This window comes from Pseudoliparis swirei, chromosome 1, assembly GCF_029220125.1.
Source record: "Pseudoliparis swirei isolate HS2019 ecotype Mariana Trench chromosome 1, NWPU_hadal_v1, whole genome shotgun sequence".
NCBI classification, from domain to species: domain Eukaryota; kingdom Metazoa; phylum Chordata; class Actinopteri; order Perciformes; family Liparidae; genus Pseudoliparis; species Pseudoliparis swirei.
This window is the reverse complement of record NC_079388.1, coordinates 12368376-12391651: the sequence shown is the minus strand read 5'-3', so window position 1 is coordinate 12391651 and position 23276 is coordinate 12368376. Positions and strand designations below refer to the sequence as shown.

At 43.8% G+C, this 23276-nt stretch overlaps 1 protein-coding gene across 1 annotated transcript; it reads left to right on the top strand.

Moving 5' to 3' along the window:
• The first annotated feature begins 224 nt into the window (after positions 1–224).
• Positions 225–21138, top strand: LOC130196214 (inactive phospholipase C-like protein 2). Its single transcript, XM_056418143.1, has 12 exons — positions 225–470; positions 7842–7943; positions 8353–8502; positions 9052–9212; positions 10054–10522; positions 10670–11884; positions 11963–12212; positions 12360–12646; positions 13325–13528; positions 15307–15382; positions 20548–20657; positions 20863–21138. The coding sequence occupies exons 1-12, from the start codon at positions 225–227 to the stop codon at positions 21010–21012; spliced, it is 3420 nt and encodes a 1139-aa protein (XP_056274118.1). The 3' UTR covers positions 21013–21138.
• Positions 21139–23276: the final 2138 nt, after the last annotated feature.

The window sequence follows — 23276 nt, the reverse complement described above, 5'->3', positions numbered from 1 at the left end:
GAGAGAGAGAGAGAGAGAGAGAGAGAGAGAGAGAGAGAGAGAGAGAGAGAGAGAGGTTGTTTTCCTCTGCGCATGGTCGCCTGTCGTTCACTTCACACGATGGCACGCCTGGATCCGCGTGCACCTTTGTTGTTGCGTTCGGAGCCGCGGCGTCGCTTTCAAGAGGTCTGAGAAATAGCCCCTCCCCTTCCCCCCCCACCCGACCCCCTAACCAAAGTGTCACCATGGCTGAATTCGGAGATAACAAGAGCGCCGCCGTCGGTCCACCGGTTGCTGGCTGGAAAGCTGCGTCGAGAGCAGCCGGAGTGAGCCCGGAGACGCGCCGAGGGGAGCGGGTGTCAAACGGGAACTGCGGCGTGTCAGACTCCGTGAAGAGGGTCCGGAACGAATCCAGCTGCGCGTCCCCGACGTGGGAGAGCGCGGGATCAGATTCAGCCTCTCAAGCGATCCCTCGACGCAGCAGTCTCAAGGTAGGCCATCATTTCCATCGGGGAGTTGGGGGGGGATCATCTTGCTTTGAAATATAGGAGGAAACAAACATATGCATGCAAGAAATAAAAAACAAACAATCAATAAAGTGACTATGAAAGCACTTGAGTGTGACTCAACACACTCGTAAATACACGTGGCTCTTCCCCAACACCTCTGGAGGAACTACAACTAACAGTTGAGACTGTGACTCTGCTTCCTGTCAGCTTCCTTTCCATCTGTCGAATAGCAGACTATTCAGTCACCTCATCTGGAAAGTTGGACACATGAGTAGAGGTAATTTGTATGACGTCAGAACGCATTTAAGATGATAGTGAGTTCATATGCAGCCTAGCTGTCAGACATTTACACCCCAAGCCTGGAGTGTGACCTCACAGTTTAAAACACTCAATGTCAGAGGTGTCACAGACTACAGCCGGAAAGTGAATTCACCTGCTGTCGTCTTTGATTAAAATGATGAATTGCACCCCTCCCTGTGTGGCTCACAGTTGAATAACCCTATCTAATTAACCCGGCTGCCTTCGCTGATCTGAGCGCTCATGTCAAGTTTATTAATATTGAGCCCTTGACACAAATATCACACTCAGCAATTTAGTTTAGTTTTTTTGTGACTTTCTTTTGGTAAAGTACTATCATCAACATTGAATCAATAACTTGTCTGCTGACTTTGTCTTTCATGGCCATAAAGGCATGTGGGAGGTCTTGTATTGAGTTGCTGCTTGTCTCCAGAAATACTGCCTGTAAAGACATGATTATTCAAACATGGCTTCGTCTGTGTCTCATTGGCTCCCACTCGGCAAGCAGGAAGCCGGCCAGTTGGCCAATTTCCTTGCCGGTTTCATGTTGCAATATTGCTCTTAAATCATAAGCAGTTGGTGATGAAACCTAACTTTCTACCGCTCTTTCACTGAAACACACACACATACACATACACACACTCACACATGTTCCTGACCTCCTTGCACACACACAGGCCTGCTCTTGTCTGTTTTCTATGTGTTACGACATTGCTGCCCGACACAGAGGATTTAAAAACCCTCTGTTTGCTTCAGTGAAGTTCTGGCCTCTCATTACGGCTCAGAAATTGTGTTAATTAAGTCCTGGCCCTGCATCCAGACAGTGTGGGGGGAGCGCTGTACACTGCATATGCATCCTATTGAAGCATGCATATTTGGTATGATGATATATTTGACTACTCCACATTCAGTGGGCACAGTTAATGCTGAGAATGTGCAGCAAACCATCCATCACAGCAGTAGGCCTATATACCATAAACATCCCAGACACCTGAGGCTTAAGATCGATGGAGCTCAGAGTTATGAATCCACCTGCTGTTTCCCAAACTACTCCTATGGCTCAGGATTCCACACAACGGGAGTCTGGGGTGGTATAAAGGCAGATAAACAAGAAACGTGACAATCCAGACTCCTTTCACACGAGTCATGTGATTGATGTCCAGTTTGTGTGTGTGTGTGTGTGTGTGTGTGTGTGTGCGCTCCCGTTTGTTTCGGCTAAAGTAATAAGAGTACCTTTTAACTGTATTTCATCGATATGTCCTTCATACTCTCTGCTGTCCTCTTATTTGTTCGGTCTCGCTCCCTTATTCCTCAGAAACACATGGTTGGCATGTGTGTGTGTGTGTGTGTGAGAGAGAATGTACCACAAACCAAATATCCCCAAAGTCTCTGCGTTGGAGATATTAAGAACATCAATATAATTATTCCTTAAAGGCACATGAGCCAATACTTGTCTCAACTCTGAAAGGAGACAGCAATGCTTCAACTTATCTGACTACTTAAGGAATTGTACAAACATGTTTGGATATTTGCAGACATTTGCAGTGTTTTTGCAGAGTGTTCGATGAGAAGATTAACACTACTTATGTCAGTATGACATTGGGGCCAGGAAAAGATTAGCTTCGCTCATCATAAAGAGAACTAGCTCGCCTGGCTCCATACAAAGGCAAAACATCTGCACAACACCTGTACAGCTCACTAATTAAAACATGATATCTTGATTGTTTGCTTTGCACAAAAAAGCGGAAGTGTCGAGAGAGCCAGGCTGTGTCCAGACTTATGCTCAGCTAAACTAACCCTCTCCTGCTTCCAGCATCTAATCTAGGCAACAGATATGAACAGTTAATCTCACAAGTGTATTTCCCAAAATGTTTGCTTTCCTTTAACTTTCATCTCATTCCGAGACATGTTTTACTGGACGGCTTTGTTTTAGTGTGTGTACCCTCATCAGTATTCAAGTCTTCGGGTTGTGTGCACATTATATTAATGTCTTCTTGTGTGTGTGTGTGTGTGTGTTTCTCCCTCCGACTGAGGGAGCCGCATTAGCCAGAGGCTTTAACACACAGCTGGGTTGTTTGAGTCAGAGCAGCCCTGAGCACCTCCTGCAGTTCAAATCAACATATTTAGCCTGCTTTGAACTACTTTAGCCTGCATAAGCATGACCCCTGCACAGCACAGGGAGTGGAAACCCCTTCTCACTGATTGTGATGGAGCCCCAGGACATGCTCCTAGTCTGATCCCCACTGGTGATTCATGATATACATGCAGCCATGCATGTGTGTCTCTGAGTTCGAGCCTGTTTTTGAGTTATGACTGAAGCGTGTGAAAAGCCCGCTCGGCGCTTTGATCATTGAGGCCTGACTCCAACCGCCCCTTCATGGTCTCAGTGGTCCTCTCTCTCCAGTAAGGGCAGCTGTGACGTCCGTCAGCTGAAGTCGTGGTTAGGTCTCTGACAAGACGGCATTTTCACGTCGACCTTTGCTTGTTTCATTTTGTGTGGCTTGTGTGCTCGATTGTGTGTCTGTGACTGCGTTTGTGCGTGCGCAGGAGCGTTCACGGGACTTCAAAGGTTCGAGGCGTAAAAGAGCATCTGCAGCTCTACTTGTTTATAGGCAGACTGAGCAGTGCAGTTCCTGTGAATGCTCACCACACTTTTTGTTTCACAGCCTTCATACATTCAGCCGCTGACAGAAAGACTAGACCACATAGTGCTTCCTGTTTGATGCTCATGTCTCGTCCTCGACTGCAGGCACACGTGTGCAACTGCGTGTGCGTTCTCATCCTTTTCAACCCACATGTCGGTGAGTTTCCTCGGTATAAGAGTTAACTGGTGCATAGGAAGAAGCGTCATTGTTGTCGCTATGGTTACCTGCAGTGTAATGGCCTTGTTCCGTGATTCAGAGCAGTGTGATTGAATGGAACTATACAAATATAATGGACACCTGCCAGCCAATCGGGAGCAATTATTCCTTCGCCTTGATATAATGTAGGAATAGAACTATGTGCACACACACATACGGCTGGCTGCCGGCCCCGTGAAGCGAGTGTTAAGATTAAGGAATTGCGTTGAAACTTAAATAAACCTAATCGCTCCATATTTTTAAATGAAATATTAAATCTTGAGAGTAGAGTCCCGAACTTTCTTATTGAAGGTCTATTTTGCACGTTCCATACATCATCTCACGTTTCCACTGAACCACCCTCCAACCCCCCCTCCAGGGTGAGAGCCACTGGAACAAACTGTGCCATTAATCATCCTTCATCTGCCGTGAAACCCACAAGGCGAGAGGGAAGACAGATCTGCTTCCCCACCCTTCTCACTGCTCTGTCTCTTCCATTTAACAACCACCTCTCTTTCTCACATGTCCTGTTTGTCTTAATTAGTGGATCAAAGATGACACCCACTAATGACTTTCATCTTCATTCTGCTGACTCTTGAGATGCTGTAATTAGTGGTACAAGCGTGTTGCATCCATATCAACATACACTCTCATACATCATGCCATGCATGTTGGCTAATAAAGGCCATGCTACAGGCGAATACCAAGGGCTCTGTACGCATGAAGACAGAGACAGTAATCTACCAAAGAGCTCCTTTATTTATTTCTCTCCATCCTTCTCGTAGCTCATCTGTGTTTTTTTCTCAAGTTACAATTTTTCTTGTGATGTGTCTCTGTCTTCTTGTGGGTCCTTCTCAGATAACTGCATCTAATCTGCGCTGCCACACAGTCTTCCCCATTTCTCTCGCCCTTCATCCATCCATCTGTCCCTCCAGTTCAATCAGTCAACATGTTCCATCAGGGACATCAGTAATCTCAGAGCAATTTTCCAAATGTATTCACAGTAATCTTCGGTTTTGAATAAATCACTTCATGGGCTCACATATGTGTTACACCTAAAAATAAATATAAAGGATCAATAATTTGAATTTGGAACAATGAGGTTTTCACCCAACAGTGACATCTGCCGTTACTGTATTACTGCATCGAGCATTCGTTCCTTCTTTTTCTTTGTCCTTGGTGTTGTCGCCTCACTTGACCCTCAGTGAACGGGAAGCTCTGTGACGAGTTGACACGCGGCTTCCTGTTTTGAAGCGCCGTGGTGGTTTTGGAGACTTATCTTCCTCTCAGTCAGAAAAACAAAAAAAGAGCATTTGTGATGGAAACATGAAACATAGAGTACATTCTATCAGAGATTGAAGTGAAATGGATTTCATTTTTATTTGATTAGTGTCTAGACTAGAGGCGGAATTTGTTTTGTTGTGTGTGTGTGTGTGTGTGTGTGTTTGTGCTCTAATCTCCTGAGACAATGTGTGCCTCTTTTCCATGGAACATTCATTACATTTACCTGAGTATTTGGTTCATGTGTTTATCCTCTTACAGGTTAATCTGTGCACTCTAGTTTCATCTTGTCAGGATGAGAGTCTGCAGTGACGTCAACGTTGTTTGGTTGTGTCTCTCTCTTTATCAGAACATTTCTGTCGCAGGCGTAACAGAGGTCCACGTGCAGGACAGCCTCCACGGCCCCTGGGAGAATACTGGTGTTTCCCCCGCTGCAAACAGCTTGTGAACGGCACGCACCGTGTGAGGTTTATTCAATTTTTTTAAGGGAAGGCCCATTTGTCCATCGCTTGTCTATTAATCAAGAATGACGTGTTTTTTACTGGTCACATAGTGCATGTCTGTGGAGACCATTTTTTTTCTGATGAGAATTTCCTAAATGGGTATTTTGTGCACTGTGACTGATGCTGGTGCAGCCACACAGGGACCATTACCGCTAATGTCACACACACACACACACACCTACACACACACACACACACACACAGGAAGACATATAGATTGAGACCAACATTGATCTCCGGTGCCTGTCACCACATTGTATGAAGGGATGAGAGAGTGGGACTGATTGGAGTGGGACTGTTTCCTCTGTGAAGGTGCATGTGTCTATATGTGTGTGTTAAGTCAATAAGTATTGGCTCTTCATCACTGAGGAATTTCCCATGAGCTTTCTTATTTAAATTGGGGTCTTTTTTTCTCGAAATAAACGCTGTTGCTGTGGTGAATCTGAGTCTTCTTCTTTGAGTGGTGTTGCTGAAACACTCCAAAGAGTGAACGCCACTTTATAGAGAGAACACTGAATCAAGTCAGTGTTTCATTCTGTTCAAATCTTTTTTTAGGGGCTAAAACTGATTATCAGAGGTTTTTTTTTACTAACTAATAATTATTTATGATCACAGAGAATGAAGTATTGACTTCAATTCTACTGGGAGATCTTGGGTCTTCTGAGCCGCAGCAACATACACCCCTCTGTGGAGTCGAGACACTGGGGTTGGTGGCGGCTGATGATCCTACTGAGACTGGAAGGCTGATAAAATGATGAAACAATGAAGCTGATGAATATGCAACGACCGGGTGGTGATGGGGAGGTGAAGCAACTTGTGTAACCGCAGCATGAATGTCCCAAAGGCATCGAGAGAATCATATTGAAAAGAGACAGCTGGTAGATGATAGGCTAACAGTGTAGGTCTGTCGCTGTGCTATTGGATGGATTTAAACAGCTGATATTAGGCTTGACAGCCCCAGACAATGACAGGAAGGGATATATGATAAATATACTAACTGACTGCTGGATTTTATTTTAATATCTGCTCTCACTGTATTTTTCTGAAATATTTTTGATAACTTCCGTAAAGAAAACTGAATGTTAACAAAGACTGATAATAAATACATATATTATTTATTTTTAAATAGAATGAAAGCTTAGTGTATTAATACATATAAAAAAGAAAGCATTGAATCAAAACAATTAAAGATTGAACAATTATTTGACTAAAGCTAGGGTTGGTAATGTTCATCAACATTAAACATTCTTTCATAACATTTTTTAAATTTAGTTTTCATCACAATAGCAATCTATAAATCATATTCTTAAAAAATAAATCCATGGCTGTCGCTGTGTCTAATAGCCTCTTCCATAATTAAATGTTGCCTGATGATTGGACGGGCTACCTGCCTGCGCAGACTACCTGCCTGCGCATGCGCACTCTGCATGTTCAGTCATCGCACCTCTCCGGAGTATTCCTCAACCTGCCTGTCCTTTCACAACAAGGCCGGTGGTTCTCTCATTGATGCTTTGAACCTGACTCCTCAGGTTGCTCCCCAGGCACTATGCAGAGGTCAGATCTCATGCATGTACCTGTATGTATATGAATATTGGAATAAAGTTTTGGTTTGATCGATAATGAAAGTATAGTTATATACAGTATATTTCAAGATATTTTTTATTTTCATAAAGAAAATCCGGAATCTTACTAGAGATTTAATTGAAGAATTACATTTAAAGATTAAATTGTATTACTTGTTGCTAAACTGGTTATGATTTACAGGCCTAGAATATGTAAGTAAGAGAGTAGCATGTTGAGTGTGTTGGTGTTCTCAGTCATATAAAGGGTTGAATCAACTACAGTTCTGTCATCCTGCTTCGACCTTACATTTACTTCAATTAGGTCTTTGATTGGATTTTATCAGTACTCTAATATATCCATAATTAAATAACTTTGCCCACATATTTGTTCTCTGTGGGGGTGATATCTGATCGATCAATAAATCAGACGGACGAGCTGCGATGGTGAGCTCAGATAAACTGATTGAGTCTGCCAGCGTCGTGGCGGAAGGGCAGAATTAGAATGCCGCTGCCTCTGTCTGGTCAGGTATGATTAATGGTAAAAAAGCAAGGGCAAAGAAAGGCTTTTAGTATCAGGAAAAACAACAGATTGGGAGGAGGAGGCTCTAGGTAGTAGACCAAATAATCTGTGTTTATATATTGTTATATAAACGGACATGCCTTTTAATCCATGGAGATCCATTCTGGATGGGAATTTTTTTTTTGGCATGCCCAGGCAAAGAATACTGTTCAGAGGGATAACTGTCTGTCTCTCTCTCTCTCTCTCTCTTTGTACTCATTTGTGTTCTTATTGCACCCCCTCCCTCCTCCTATCTTTATCCGCGCCGTCTTTTCATCCCCCCCCCCCCCCCCCCCACACCGTCTCATCAGGATGGGTCACGTGCTGGTCGGGATAGGAAGAAGACGGTGTCCTTCAGCAGCAGCCTCTCAGAAAAGAAGATCAGCAGCGCTGCAGACTGTATCCACTCCATGGTGGGTCCGCCACATTGTAAACCTTGACATGGAATATAAGATAAGATAATTCTTTATTAGTTCCGACGCGGGGAAATGCGCGGTTTTACAGCAACATAGTGAATAGTGCAAACGAACAAGGAAGAGCAATAAGTAGAAAAAGAAGTACCATAAATACGTAATCACACAGTAAAGGTAGAATAAATAAGTAAAGAGTTTATAATAGTCAGACTGAATGGTTGTTGATATTGCAAAGTGGATTGCGAAGCTTATTTATCTTGAGTTGCATATGTATTTATCTGTGCAAAGAGTTTACTTTTAAATAAAAGGCTCCCGAGCCTGTCGAACCCGACGGGGAGCTGGTTCAAGTGAAAGAGAGTGAGCGTTACACTGAAAGTCAACGGTTGACAACTTCATTTATTCGTTTCAGGTTGAGGGGATTGAGCTGAAGAAAGTCCGAACCAACTCCCGTGTTTACCTGCGTTACTACCTGCTGGACGCGGGCCTCCAGGCTCTGTGCTGGGAGCCATCCAAAAAGGAGTCCGACAAAGCCCGCATCTCTCTGGCCTCCATCAGGGAGGTCAGTGTCCAGAGAAAGAAACGTTTAAATTAAGGCTTTTCAAAGAGAGACTGTGGGCCTCCTCTCAAAGCTGGGAACAAGGTGCCCCCTGACCTCCCACATAGTTTTCTTTCTGATTATGTTATTTGGACCTTTAGACGCTTCACACTTCACTTGACCATTCACACAATCCTATCCGAAGGCATCTATTGGTTCATGACTCTGGGGGAGTGGGAACAACTAAATTCTCCCAAACTACTGTATCACTAAACAATTTCTTTAAGCAATTCACACACATCGTGTTATAACTAATCTTCTTTTGATAACCAATGTAATACCAAATATCATATGTTTTCACTTCTAAGCTTCCCCTGAAGGTGTTAAGAGTCCTCTTTCTCTTTAAATACCTCTGGTCTAAATTTACCCTCCATCACTTTATTAATGATCTCACCGAGTCTTTTAGACAAAAGCAATATGGGAATATTTACAACCCTGAATCATAAGGAAGGCCACCAGAGATTTTATTTATGTTTTTAACTTGTTTTTGCATCACCTGTGGTCTCACTCTAGGTACGGACCGGTCGTAACACAGGAACTTTCCGCACCAGCGGAGTTTACGAGCAGATTTCCGAGGACTGTGCGTTCTCCATCATCTATGGAGAGATGTATGAAAGCTTGGACCTGGTGGCCAACTCTGCTGAAGTGGCTAACATTTGGGTGACGGGCCTGAGGTATGACACAGCAAGAACTGGGAGCGGTCTTCCATGTTATACACCTGTAATGTAATATATAGTAGAAACACACAACACACATTTAATTAAGTGAAATAATCTTCTGATTCTCAGGGCTCCTAAACATCAATTCAGCAGTACACTACAGCACTAGTCTCCAGTAAAGACACTCAAAGTACAATATCATATAATGACAACTGTCAATAAAGTGTTCTAGGTCAAACTTTTTTGTTGATGTTTTGGTTGTGGAACGGACGAGTTCAGCCATGAATCTGAATTGATCTTGAGCTAAGTTCTTCTGGACCACCCTGTGCTGAACTAATCAAATAAAGTGAATGAAAAGGCTTTCATGACAGAAGCATAGTCGGTTTTATTTATACAGCCAAAAAAACACAACTGACGGGCTCTTGTGAATGTCTTGGTGCTCGTGCATATGTTGTACTTCTTCATGTGGAGACACACACATGACATGAAGATGAACACAAAATTAAAAGGATTTAATTTATGTTTGAACTCAAGCTTTGCACATGTGGGGTAGAGACTAATCTAGCTAATTAAGTTAGGACCTTGACGTCAGTCCAACATGATATCTCCTTGTGTCTTAGGCTTTGGTTTTCCTCCTTTATTGATTATAATGTGGGGAACAGAGAGATCTCAGGGAGCTGATTTCGTTTTTTGCTCCTTTGAGATTTGTTTTTAGTGGAGGGATGTTCTACTGCTACAGGACATGTATTTGATGTGAATGTCAGCTGAAAGAAAAACCCTATATAGTTGTGATGGATAAGTATAGTAAGGAACATATTATTATTATTTGCATCTCCCTTGTCCATTCTTCCTCCAGGTATCTGATGCAGTATGGGAAACATGCCCTGGACATGCTCTCCAGCAGTCAGGACAGCCTTCGTCTGGGTTGGCTGGAGCAGTTGTTCTCCTCGGCGGCTGATTCGTACGGACAGGAAGACGTGGAGGAAGGGATCCGCTTGCAGTTGGCCGTGAGGCTGATACAGAGCGTGAACCCCGGGGTCGGCTCCCGCAAAGTTGAGCACAGGTTCAAAGAGCTTCAGAGAGTCCGGGAGAGGATGTGTGGCCTCGCTCTCGATAACGAATCTGGCGTTGAAGATCACGTGGAAAACAAAAGACCGATCGGAAGAAATGAGCGAGTCACCATGCAGGAGTTCATCGAGGTCTTCCACGACTTTTGCACACGTCCGGAGATCTACTTTCTGTTGGTGCAGTTCTCGAGCAACAAGGAGTTCCTGGACACCAAAGACCTGATGAGGTTCCTCGAGGCTGAGCAAGGCATGACTCAAGTGGGTAACATGAACTCACAGTGCACACAAATAACAGAAAACAAGTCAGACATATACTTTGAAATCCCAGTCTTTATTACATCATTACAACTCTTTCCCGTTTTGATTCTTCATCTTTGATTTCCCTTCTCTTACTGTGACCTCAAGGTGAGTGAGGAGACCAGCTTGAAGCTCATCCAGTCCCACGAGCGATCCGAAGAGGGCCGGCAGGAGGGATACCTGTCCCTGGATGGCTTCACCAGCTACCTCACCTCGGCAGAGTGCCACCTGTTCGACAGGGAGCATGACGCCGTGTGCCAGGACATGTCCCAGCCTTTGTCTCACTACTACATCAGCTCCTCCCACAACACCTACCTCATCGAGGACCAGTTTCGAGGTCTGTCCGACATCTCCGGCTACATCCGCGCGCTGAAGATGGGTTGCCGATGTGTGGAGGTGGACGTTTGGGACGGCCCCGATGGGGATCCGGTGGTGTGTACGGGACACACTCTCTCGCCACCGCTGGCCCTGCGTTGCGTGTTAGAAGCGATTGGAAAATTTGCGTTTGTGGCCTCGCAGTACCCGTTAATTATATGTCTTGAGAACCACTGTTCACTTCAACAGCAGAAAGTGATGTGGCAGCATCTCATGAGGATACTAGGGGAGAAGTTATACACAGAAGCTCCACTCGAAGGGGAGTCGTACTTACCGTCGCCACATGCTCTCAGGCAACGGATTCTACTCAAGGGTAAAAGGTTGGGCCCAGATCCTGATGCCGAGGACGGGGAGGTAAGTGAGGAGGATGAAGGGGCAGAGATGTGTCAAAAGTTGAAAGCGGTTGGCAGTGGAGTGGCAGCACCTGGAGGAAATGAGAAGGACATGGTGCAGAAAAGTGTCTCTTTCACGGCGGTCACTCAGTCGATTCCTCTCCCCAAACGATTCCAACTCTTGAAGGAGCTCTCTGCCCTCGTCACTCTTTGCCGCTCAGTCCGCTTCGTTGACTTCCCCACATCATCCGAAGGCCGAAACCCTTGGGAACTGTGTTCCTTCCATGAGTCTCTGGCCGTGCGTCTCGCTGGCGAGAGCCCTGGAGAATTTGTCAACCACAACAAGCATTTCCTGTCCCGGGTGTACCCCAACCCCATGCGTATTGACTCGAGCAACATGAACCCTCAGGACCTGTGGAAGTGCGGTTGCCAGATAGTTTCTATGAATTTTCAGACGGCAGGACTGATGATGGACCTGAACACAGCCTGGTTCCGGCAGAACGGGAACTGTGGTTACGTTCTGCGGCCCGCCATCATGCGCCAGGAGGTGTCTTATTTCAGCGCAGACACCCGAGACACGGTGCCCGGTGTGTCTCCACAGCTGCTCCATGTGAAGGTATGCCGGGATTACCACACGAGTTCTAATGGACTGGAGCAATCCGAGAGACTCCCGAGTATGTTTCTTCCTCCGCAGGTGATAAGCGGCCAGAACTTGCCCAAGCCGCGTGGTGCGGGGGCCAAAGGAGACGTCGTGGACCCCTACGTGTGCGTGGAGATCCACGGTATCCCCGCCGACTGCACGGAGCGCCGCACCAGGACGGTGACCCAGAACGGGGACAACCCCGTCTTTGATGAGAGCTTTGAGTTCCAGATCAACCTGCCGGAGCTCGCCATGGTCCGCTTTGTGGTGCTGGATGACGATTTCATCGGGGATGAGTTCATAGGTTGGTGTCAGGGTCAGAGGTCATTGGAGTCACTGTGAACGGACTCACACCCGAGGATTTTATCGTTTCAGTTTGTAAGAGCGGATGAGACCGGACATGTTTTCATTTTGAGTTCTCTTTTCAAATGAAACGTCCCTTCTGCCACAGGCCAGTACACCATTCCTCTGGAGTGTCTTCAACCGGGCTACCGACATATACCGCTCCAGTCTCTGACCGGGGAGGAACTTCCCCACGCCCAGCTCTTTGTCCATGTGGCCCTCACCAATCGGAGGGGGGGGGGGAAGCCTCACAAAAGGGGACTGTCTGTGCGGAAGGCCCGCAAGAGAAGGGACTACACAGCTCTGAGGGACTTGGGGGTCCGGGCTGTCGATGAGGTTTTCAAGATGGCTGCTCCTCCGCTGAGAGAAGCGACGGACCTGAGGGAAAATATGCAGGTGAGTAAGAGTGAAAAAATGACTTACTACAAATGTTTAATTCGTCATTTATCCAACAAATACTAGTTCCAGCTTCAAATTTGATTATTTGCTGCTTTGAATACGGGTTTTGGGCTCCTTGTCAACGCAAACATTATGAATTATATTATGTTTGTTGTTTTTAACACTTTTTTAACACGTTATAGACCCAAATAATCAGCATTGCTCATGCTCATTGGAAGTGACTGGCGAGTGAAAAGGGATATCTAATTTCTCTGCCACTGGTGCCAAGTTTCAGTCAATAGTTGAAAAATAGCTGATCTAACCAACAAGCCAGGCAGCAATTTTGTCTGTGTGTCACCGTGGGGCAATAAAACCAGTAATTATGTTCAGTCAGTGTGGTGAGACCGCTGGCATCCGCATCGATGGATTACAACCTGAACTACGACAACGGCACAGCTGCAGGAGATGAAAAGACAAAAAGCTAATAATAAGAGATAGGGAGAGAGAGAGGGAGAGATAGAGAGAGGGGGGGAGAGAGGGAGAGAGAGGAAATCAAGTGGGAGACAGAGGGAGATTTTACAGATTTTCTGTTTTTCCATCGAGGTCAGGAAATAAGACCGAGGAAGATTGGAAAACTTTGTGTTCATTTAAATGTGCAGGTTATTCTATCTTTTGATCCTCTTTTTTCCCCACCAGAACTCAGCAGCAGTGTTCAGGGAGCTGTGTGGCGTATCCGCCGTGGCTAACCTCATGCAGTGCGTCCTAGCTCTGGGCTCCAGGGTGTCAGGACCAGACGGGGCACCTTTACTACTGTTCAACCTGCTTGACCACTACCCCACACTGGAGCCTCAGGGGCCCCTACCGGATGTCCTTCGTCGGGTTGTCTCCACCTATGAAATGGTGAGAAAAGAAGACACAGTTTTTATACTTATAGTTGTTCACCGAATGGAGTTTCTCATCTCTTAAATGCATCGAAAGGAAGGAACGCAACAGATATCACAAATGAGTGAACCGCATCCCGTCTCCTGTGTACTTGACCTAACAATGACCCCTTCCTCCCAGACAAAAGCTTCCTTTTTAACCAATATATTCTCGAGCACAAATTGGGCTCTCATTGTTATGAAGCAGACAACGTTCCCGTTTGTTCTGGGAGGAACAAGGTCCGGTAAACACATGGGCGACATTCTCCCCGTGGCCTGAATGCACCGTGTGTTTCCACCCGAATAATCTTTCATTGACCTAGGAGGAAGTTATTCAACAGACTTCATTTGTTTAATGATGTCTAAGAATAACTCCAGCCTTTCAAGAGAGAAAGGGGGACAATGGGAAAATAGGGGTCCGAGTGGTCAATTAGTCCTAGTCAGCTCATCAAATAGCCAATAAGGCGGATTGGTTTTTTAGGTGGGTTGAGGTTGCTCAGCTTTAAGGATAGAATGACCGCCTCGCTTTCTGTCCTCACTTTAACATATTTCCCATTGGTCTCTCTCAGTCTTTCAGCCTTCCACTCATCCCTTCTTTCACTCATTTATCTGTCTTAGTTCCTGCCTCCTCTTTTCCCTCTGGGTCTTGTTAGACTGTGACAGGCCACCTCTATGTGGTCCAGCACTCCAGCCTGTACTGCCACCTTAAAGTGTTGCTGTGGTAAACAACATTGCGTCCCCCTTTTTTTGCCGTTCGTCTGGCTGATGCAATACTTTTCTTGATTGATATTTACTCAAAGTGCACGTGCTTGTGTTTAATATGAGATATTCCTCAGGAGTCTCTTGGGTAGGTTGATGCACAGTTAGTATAAATTGCCAATATAGAGAAACTGTCGAGAGAGAGAGAGAGAGAGAGGGTTTGTAGCCAGAAACAGGCTGTACAAACGGATCTGTCTCTAGACTTATTAAGTTATGATTAAGGCGCCGGTGTATAAGCCGTGACACTTTAATTTAACTCGGGTTGTTTGTCACCGCTATGCAACTGCACAGACCCGCGACTGTATTTGTGCATTGGTGTGTTAGTAAAAATGTGTGTTTGCGTGTGTCTCTGTGTGTGGTTAGCCACTTCACGTTGCCAGCCAAGCGGATCAGATTTGAAAAAAGCTTGCCGAATATCATTAGCATAGATTTTAATATTGTTCACCTAAATGGATTGCACACCTCAATCATGATGCCGGGAGGGAGAGGCAAACCACAGAGGCAGGAAATAAGGATGACTGTCTGAGTCTTGTTGAATTGGATCTGGTCAAATTGATGTACTGTAGTTATGGCTCCGGAGCTCAATTCTCGTGGGAAAAAAACACCAAATCAAATAGTTCAGTTTTAAGGGTTTTTACTGAAATTTCAACAAAAATGAAGTAACACACACATATATTTATCATGAAAAATAAACTTGGTCAAAGTGGGCAGTCATCATGTCGATCCAACTTGTGGGTTGCTCGCCATCTGATACAAAGTGGTGGTCATCTGCGTCTGACCACCTAAAAAACCTGACCGCTGTCTGGTACCCAATCAAAACAGGAAGTGACCTTCCTTGACCCGGATATTTATCAGGACTCTGGTCCTGGATTGGCCAATGAAATGATTTGCCTCAATGAGCCAATCAGTGGGTTACACATGTGATGTACACACAGAGAATCCGATGAGGAGCAAAGGGGTGTGGTGCTCCACATGCTAACAGATGTCTCCTGTCTGCAGATGGTCCAAGCGAGCAGAGCAGTGATGGAGCTCTCCGATGGAATCTACGGCCGGATCCTCCAGATACAGTCCGCGGGTGTGTAGCCGTGCGTGTGTCACTGTGTGTACGAGATGTGTTATGGTGTGTAGAAAACCACGTCCATGTTCCCAGTCCACCCATAGCCTCTTCGACAGGGCCGTTGTCCACATTGCAGCCGCTGCTTTTGCCTTTCACTCAACTCCCCTCATTTCATTCCCTCTCCTCCTTTGCTTTTGCTTGTCTTCTCTTCTATTATCCTTTTTACTTTCTTTTAATTCACTGTCTATGTCGTTCCTTCCCTCATTCTCTTTTGTTTTTGCTTTGACACTTTCCTCTCCTGGGTTCTCTCATGTCTCTCTTTTCATGTTCTCCCCTTCCCTCTCTCCTCTTCTTGAATGTTCTTTCCCATCATTCTTCCCTTTCTTTTCCTCTGCCCCCTAACCCATTTACTTTCCTTTTTTATTATGCTCTTTCCTCTAATCTCCTTGTATCTCGGTTTTATTTATTTCCTTCCTTTCCTCTTCTTGTATCCCATTTATTTTCTCTCCCTTGTATTTTCTGTCCTCTGATGCTCTTTCCTTTCCTTTCCTCTCCCACCATATGTTTCAAATCCCATCTTCTGCAGGCATTTGCCAAAGTCAGCATGTGTCATACGAGGTTACCTGTAAATAAGTCGTCATACTGGCCTGGTTCATCTGTACGTTTTGGATTTATGGGGTTTACATTCGTGCAGCTCCCGTCATCGAGCTTCCTTCCGTCTGTCGAGCGAAGCTGACCTGCTGATATCATTTCTGTGATGGTTGGCAGAGGCTTGTTTACTTCAGCAGGACCGCCTTGATTATATGACATCAGTCAGCCAGCCTGTCGTCAGAAAGGCAACAAACAAACAGCAATACTCAGTCATACCCACATCCCCTTCCCCTCCTCCGCTCAGTCCTCCGCTGTCACTCAGGAGACACTGTGAGTGAGATTTGGAAGTGTTAACCAGGGTCTTGGAGAGGGAAAAAATAAACAAATTCACAAAATGTATATATTCCTGTAGGTAAAGGATTTTATAAAGCTTCAGTAACGGACATGATTTTATTTAAGCATCTATGGTTTCAAGAGTTAATGTTAATTTGGTCTGGATAAATACAATAGAGTAAATATTGCATGCAATGTATCACTGCATTTATAGCTGATGCTAATTTATAATGCCAATCCCTCGAAGGGCCCATAACATAACACACATAAAACACGTTCAGAGAATTCAATATGTGGGACATGTTGTTGACCGAATAGAACCAGTGTGGCTCGAAATGCTTTTCAATCCTGCCATGAATAGAAAAGTGGAGATGAAGGAGAAATGAAGGTAAACCTGAGGGTGAATTGATATTTTGAGAGGAAGATAATGGTTAACTGGGCGAATTGTGGAGAAAGGGTGTTTAACAGAGATTATTGTTGTTTTCATGTTTGTTCCCAGACAGCTCATTACATCCTCAACTGAAGTTCATTTGAGGTTTTCTGGAGTCACAGCGTCTCTTGTTCAGATGAACTTACTTGCACTAACCTATCTCTGATCAAATGTGAAATTCAAGTATCCCAGATCAGAGCTTATGAACAAAGCACTTCCTGTGTGTACGGAGTAGAGTCGGCAATCAGGTGATCCCGAGGCGGGGGTCCTCCTCAGCTGTGTTGGGTCGGCAATGAGGAGGCATAACCAGGTCACTCAGAGGGAGCCGTGGGACGGCTGGTGGAGGAGATGAATATCTGCACCAATACATCAGAGCAGTTAAACGGAGCTGGAGAAGAAAGCCGTGGGAAGATGGAGAGCTAGAGGCAACGCTGGGAGGAAGACAAGAACCCGAGGGAGAAGAGGGAGTATCAGAATGTCTGTCAAAGGACCGGTTCATGCACATTTGAAAAAACACTCATTTGATCTCCTAGTTTCTGTGGTGTATAGAGTCATGCAGATAGTTTGGGTTTTATTTCTTCCCAGGCTTTGAGATATCTGTCTCTTAACAAAAAGTAACTTCACGCGGAAATATTTTTGCAGTCCTCATTTTCGAAATTAAATCACACCCATTAGTGACGCACGAGCATACCGTTCACACATCCAGGGTGAAACCACTTCACTGAGTGAGAAGTTTCATCACTGGAGGTCGGATAGAAATAACAAAAAATTTTAGGGGGTGTGAAATTGATTTTTATATTATTTTCAGTCTTGTGTCTTTCCAAAAACAATGTCCTTGTTATGCTGGGTAATCAACGCAACACACTGTTGGACTATTTCTTTGCTAGTTAGTGGTTCCAATGAAAACAATAGACAGAGAGCTCAGTGGTTTATCTGATGTTTCCTGGAAATGTATTGATAACTACTCATAAAATATAATTCTCCTCACTTCAGTAAAGTGTTTCTGTAAAGCTGGGCAAATCAAGTATTACAATAACACTAAAGGTATGTGAAAGCACATTGATATTTGGTTATAAAATAGATAAATAAACAACAAACATTTGGAGAAGTTTCCTTTAATATTGTCTGTTTGAGAATTGTGACGTAGTTGCTGAAAGCCTCATTGTGGAGTCGAAGTTGCGAGAGTGACCTGTTGGACAAACTATGTAATAGTTACAGTATGTCATTTGGATAATGGATTAACATGCACCATTAGCTTGATGACTCACTGACTGGTCTGATGAGTATGAATTATTATTATTATCCATCATCACCAAATAAGGGGATATCTTTTGGAAGAACGCTTTTTTCTGTAATTTAGGTGAACTGAAGCTTTAAGAACGTCAGGGCCCTGACCTTCATAGGGGTGACGCTCACATCTGGATTTATAGATTTTATTTATAGATTTTTCAGGACCATACTTTGTCTGTATACTCACTGCCCGAGTATTGGCTTGTTAATAATGTTCCCTCCACTGGCTTCACTTGGTTACACAGGGAAATAGACTGCACGTAAACACACACACACACACACATTACATTGATACGTTGGCTTTGAGTTGCCTAGCAACGACGCTGTAAAGGTTATTTTTTTAGCAACTTCTGTAGGTGTATGTGAACGTCGAGCAGTGACAAACGTATGTGTGTAAAGGTGTGTGTCAGTGTTTGCAGATGTTTAGTGACAAAAAGTGATTTTGTGGGAGGAATTGTCAGTATGTGTGTGTGTGTGTGTGTGTGTGTGTGTGTGTGTGTGAGAGAGAGAGAGAGAGAGAGAGAGAGAGAGAGAGAGAGAGTGGGGGCTCGTTGATGGCTCGCAGTGGTGTGTGCCCTGTGTTAACAGTGGGACAGTGGCCCGGGGCAGTCAGAGGAAGCCAGACACACACACACACACACACACACACACTCACACAAGTCATTGCAAAAACTCCAACTCGCCCGACTTTAATGGCGCTCTCTCTCTCTCTCTCTCTTCCTCCCTCTGTATCTCAGCCTTTCCATCCACTTTCCATCATTCCTTTGGATCTGTCATCGCTCATTCTGTTTCTTGTCTCACTTTGTGAAATCTGATGCTCAACATCTGAGTTTCAATAAGTAGAAATGAATTCGAAGGGTTCCGCAATTAATTGAGGGTGGCAAGAAAGACTGAAGATCAGGCCCGACTGATGTGGAGCCTCTTCATTAGGCGTAGGCCCATATGAAGACTGGAGACTCCCCAGAGTTTATGCTGGTGTTGATGGGGAAAAGCAGGTGGAGGATGAACTCACTGGCCACTTGGTTTGAGGAATGCCGGCGACAAGATGATAGGATGACGTCAGAATGTGTGAATTTGTGATCAAGTGGAATAAAGGCAATAGGTGAGCAGACACCTTCCACACTGAACTGAAGTGAGCATATAATTGTTTGTTTGTGTATTTTATTCAGTCAATCAAATCAAATACAAAACAATATTATCCTATATAATATACAAAAGAGAAAGACTGAAAAGGTATAGGTAGAACCAAAAAATGCTGATAAATTCCTATCCTAAATTGAAATCAAAATAAATCAGAAAATTAATATAAAATAAAGAAGAAAATGAAACAACAAAACAATAAAAAACAAAATAAAAAACTAAATATATTTATATATACTACCACATACATCTTCCATATTAATACGTTTTTAATTACATTTATAACTCTCAAGAATTGTTTTATAAATAATTCCCTTGAAAACCAAAAAGGAGTTCACCAGTCTTACATCCATTTCAACATTATTCCATAATTGGACTCCTACAACAGAAATACATCTTCTTTTAATCCCTTTTTTAGCCTTTTGTACCGTGAACATACAAACATCTCTCAAATCATATTTACACTCATGTATTGAAAATAAACTTTGTACACAGTAATATGTCACTGTGATAATCACTGTGTGTCCTATAGTGTGTATGTGTGTGTGTGTGTGTGTGAGAGCAACCTACTGAATCTCCGATACTCCTAATAGCCAAAGTGCGCCAAGCCATTCCACTTAATGCTGGATTTTCGACACGCAGCATTGATGCGTTTTGACATTCAGAATATTCTTCAGCGGTCACGATGAATGTTGAATATTGACGCGTCTATTTTTTTGTGAACAATGTTTGCTGCTCACACACACGGCAAGAGGCCAGCAAATAGAAATGTTGTTCAAATTCAATTGTTCGTCAAAGATATACAAACCATCCTCGGCCAGTTTTCAGATACGTCTCCGGCTATTTACATGCGGTCAAGTTGACTAGGCTATTTGATTTAGCAATAATTTGATGGCCAAACGGAAATAAAATGGAGTAACAATGATAATAGTAGGAGTTAAAAAGTATGTGTTGCGGGTATCATGACTGTCACCAAGGAGACCGTGGTTTATGTTCCTTGTTTAGGTTTAGGAACAATAGACATAACGTTAGCCGACAGTCGGCTACATACATACACACAGTTTATAATGTGCAACGATCACCTGAGTGCTTTGCTCTACACACCCGGATGTAAACAGGTGCAAATAGTATTGTTGTTATTCTTCTCACACCTGAATAGTAATCTCATCTACCATTCTCTTCTCTTAAGAGTGGCAAATAAAAGCATTGCCTTTTATCAATAAAAACAAAAAACTCTTTTGGATGATGCTTATGGTGAATAATTACATACACACAGGAAAAATAAGTTGACCGTGCTATATTTTTTTTCAGGTTGATCTCTGAGATATCTTTTTAATGAAGTTTCCCTTAAAAGCATCGCTCTGTAACCTGCTCTGGCTGTGTGTATTTTTGGCTCTAGCCATGGAGTTTCATGAGAAGCTGCAGAGCCTGGCGGCAAAGGAGGGGCTGAGGGGTCGCAAGGTCAATCGGGCGCTGGAGAGTTTCAGCTGGAACATCACCATCCTTAAGGTCAGCAACACACGCTCGTACAAAAACAACACCAACAGCCTTCGGGGTCGACCACGAGAACATGTTTTCGGCTTCCGACTAGTTGCTCATCTTTTTGCTCTCGTTTAACCTCCCCATCTGCCCCCCCCCCCCTGCCCCCATCTCTACTTGCTTCCCTGCACTCTCTCACTTCTCTCCTGATGTCGCTTGTTCTTCTCTCTCTCAGGGTCAGGCTGACCTGCTGCAGCACGCCAAAGCTGAAGTCCAGGAGAACATGAAGCAGGTCCACGATGCTGCTTTGACTGGGAACCTCACCAAGGAGAGTGTAGGAGTGAGAAGGGTCCGCTCACAAACCCGACGGAGCCAGGAGGACTAGCGAGTGCAAGAGGACCCTCGACACAGCTGATGAAAGAGGACACGAGCAGATTGCCCTCGTAACAAAACCCTGTTCATGTCATTATAATGTTCCAGTGTCAGACTTTTTAAAATGCTGAGAGCTATAGCTAGTCCTTTGTTTTTGAAGGGGGCGAACAGAAGAGATGATGAATGCCTGAAAATGTCTTCAAAATGCAGTGACGCCCCCCCCCCCCCCCCCGTCGCAGATAACACTCGAGCGCCGCAAGATGAGAGAGGACAGGACTCGGCAGATAAATGAGGAAGATGAATGTCAGAATCAGAATCAGAAACATGTTTATTCATAAGAAAAAAAAAAAAAACACAAACAAACTTTTAACTTTTTGGTGAAAAGAATCACCAACGCACACATACAGCGCCTGGTAATGTAGTTGGACATTAAGCCAAGGCTAAGTTATTTGTGCTGCATTCAATTGTAAATACAACAAATGCATACCAACCTCCGCTTATGTGCAATGTGTCTGGAAGAGGGAGGAAAATATGTCGTCGCTCAGTATAAAAAGTGTTCAAAATCTTTTGAAAAACTGCCACTGTCACACGTTAGCAGGGTGTGCTTCTCAAAGCCATCATCCAGCACGTTATTTTTTTCTCAATTCTATAAGTCGGAGATGAGCAGGAGTCTGAATGTGTTCAGTACTTTAACAGTACCTCGTTTGGACCAGCCCTTTATCTCTCTCCATCTTACCGCCATGAAGCATTTATAGGTCCTGGATTGCTGCTCTTCATCCAATCACTTTGATGTCCTTTCTCTTGCCACGAAGCACTTAACCCTCTCAATATTATCACATAAAATTCTATATTTTTCTATTTTCCTTCAGCTCTTGTGCTAATTGAACCGGTTACCCGCCATATTGATCAACTCCTGATCTATAAATGTCTGCCTCTAGGGATTAAATACTGTTATGTTGAAAGTGCTTACTATGTGTGCAAAACACTGTACAGTATTTTACTATGTAGTTTCAATCCTTTTGCTGTAAAGAATATTTTACATAATCTATTGATCCTAAATGAAATCATTCCAGGCATCGGTGCAGTAGATGAGGCTCGACCTGTTCAGCTCCGTAAAAGGTTGCAGTTCACCATTACTTTCCTTTAACGTCGGGAAATAAACTAGTTTTGAAATGACTCGCGGTCTGTTATTGTTTTGACTTGTGCATTCAATCACGCTGACACATGAAGCAAGTTCTGCTTTGTGGAGAGGTGACAGCTGAGGACAGGGAATTAGCCCTCACGCACTAGGACCATGCGGAAACCACGCCCGCTCAGGCTCCCAGTCCCCTCCCACATCCTCTCGTGTCGTCATCGGTGTCGTTCAAACAACTGTCCGCCAGAAACAAAGCTGCAACGGATGTCAGCGTGTCGGAACCCAAACTTCAGACACAATCTATATTAAGTTAGCTAACTTAGTATGAATATACTATATAGTATGATATATTCTACTGTCAATAAATTCCTAGTATAGTATAGTTAAACATGAACAAGTCTAGCTCTTGCAAGGCATGAAGTAACATGTGTTATCATATGCTATACTTAATTTTACTTTTACTTATTTTTCTGATATTTTTCTGTAATACTACACATTATACTTTGCCATTTTGTAAATGTTTTTCTTATAGCAGACTATATTATGTTCTTGTTTTGACATCTGCTTTGTCATTTACAAAATAATTATCATTTTCTATATTATAAGTACTACTGATATATTTATGACAGTATAATTTTGTTTCATATTATGCTGTTTTAAAGAACTTGCTATAATATATTTTTCATAACATACTAAACTTTGACTTTCAGTTTACTTTATTTGTACCTTTAGGTAGACTTGGTTTGCAATGGGCGAGCGAGTCAGTGGTTAGCAGGTTGACGGTTCAATCCCCGCCCTAGTTGATGTGCCCTTGAGCAAGACCCTTAACCCTGACCTGCTCCCTGTAGCTGTGTCTATGCATGAATGTAACATTAAGTCGCTTTGGATAAAAGCGTCAGCTAAGTGAGATGTAATGAAGTGAGGCATTCATCTCGACAGACAAAACGGACAACGTGGCATACTATTCATACATTCGAGTCCTTTTAGGTCTTTATGACATAGCCTACTATACTTTCGAACATTTGTAATGACATTTTTCATGAAATACTATACTAACTGAAACAATAATGAAAGTAATAATACCCTTTTACTGACGTTTCTTTACTTTGAGTTGGTAACAATTTAGCCATCTTAACATGCAG

Excerpts from the sequence above, each read along its gene's own strand:
- LOC130196214 (XM_056418143.1), top strand. The coding sequence starts at position 225 with ATGGCTGAATTCGGAGATAACAAGAGCGCCGCCGTCGGTCCACCGGTT. Across the intron at positions 9,213-10,053 it reads ATTTGGGTGACGGGCCTGAG|GTATCTGATGCAGTATGGGA; the intron begins GTATGACACAGC and ends TTCTTCCTCCAG. Across the intron at positions 11,885-11,962 it reads CACAGCTGCTCCATGTGAAG|GTGATAAGCGGCCAGAACTT; the intron begins GTATGCCGGGAT and ends CTTCCTCCGCAG.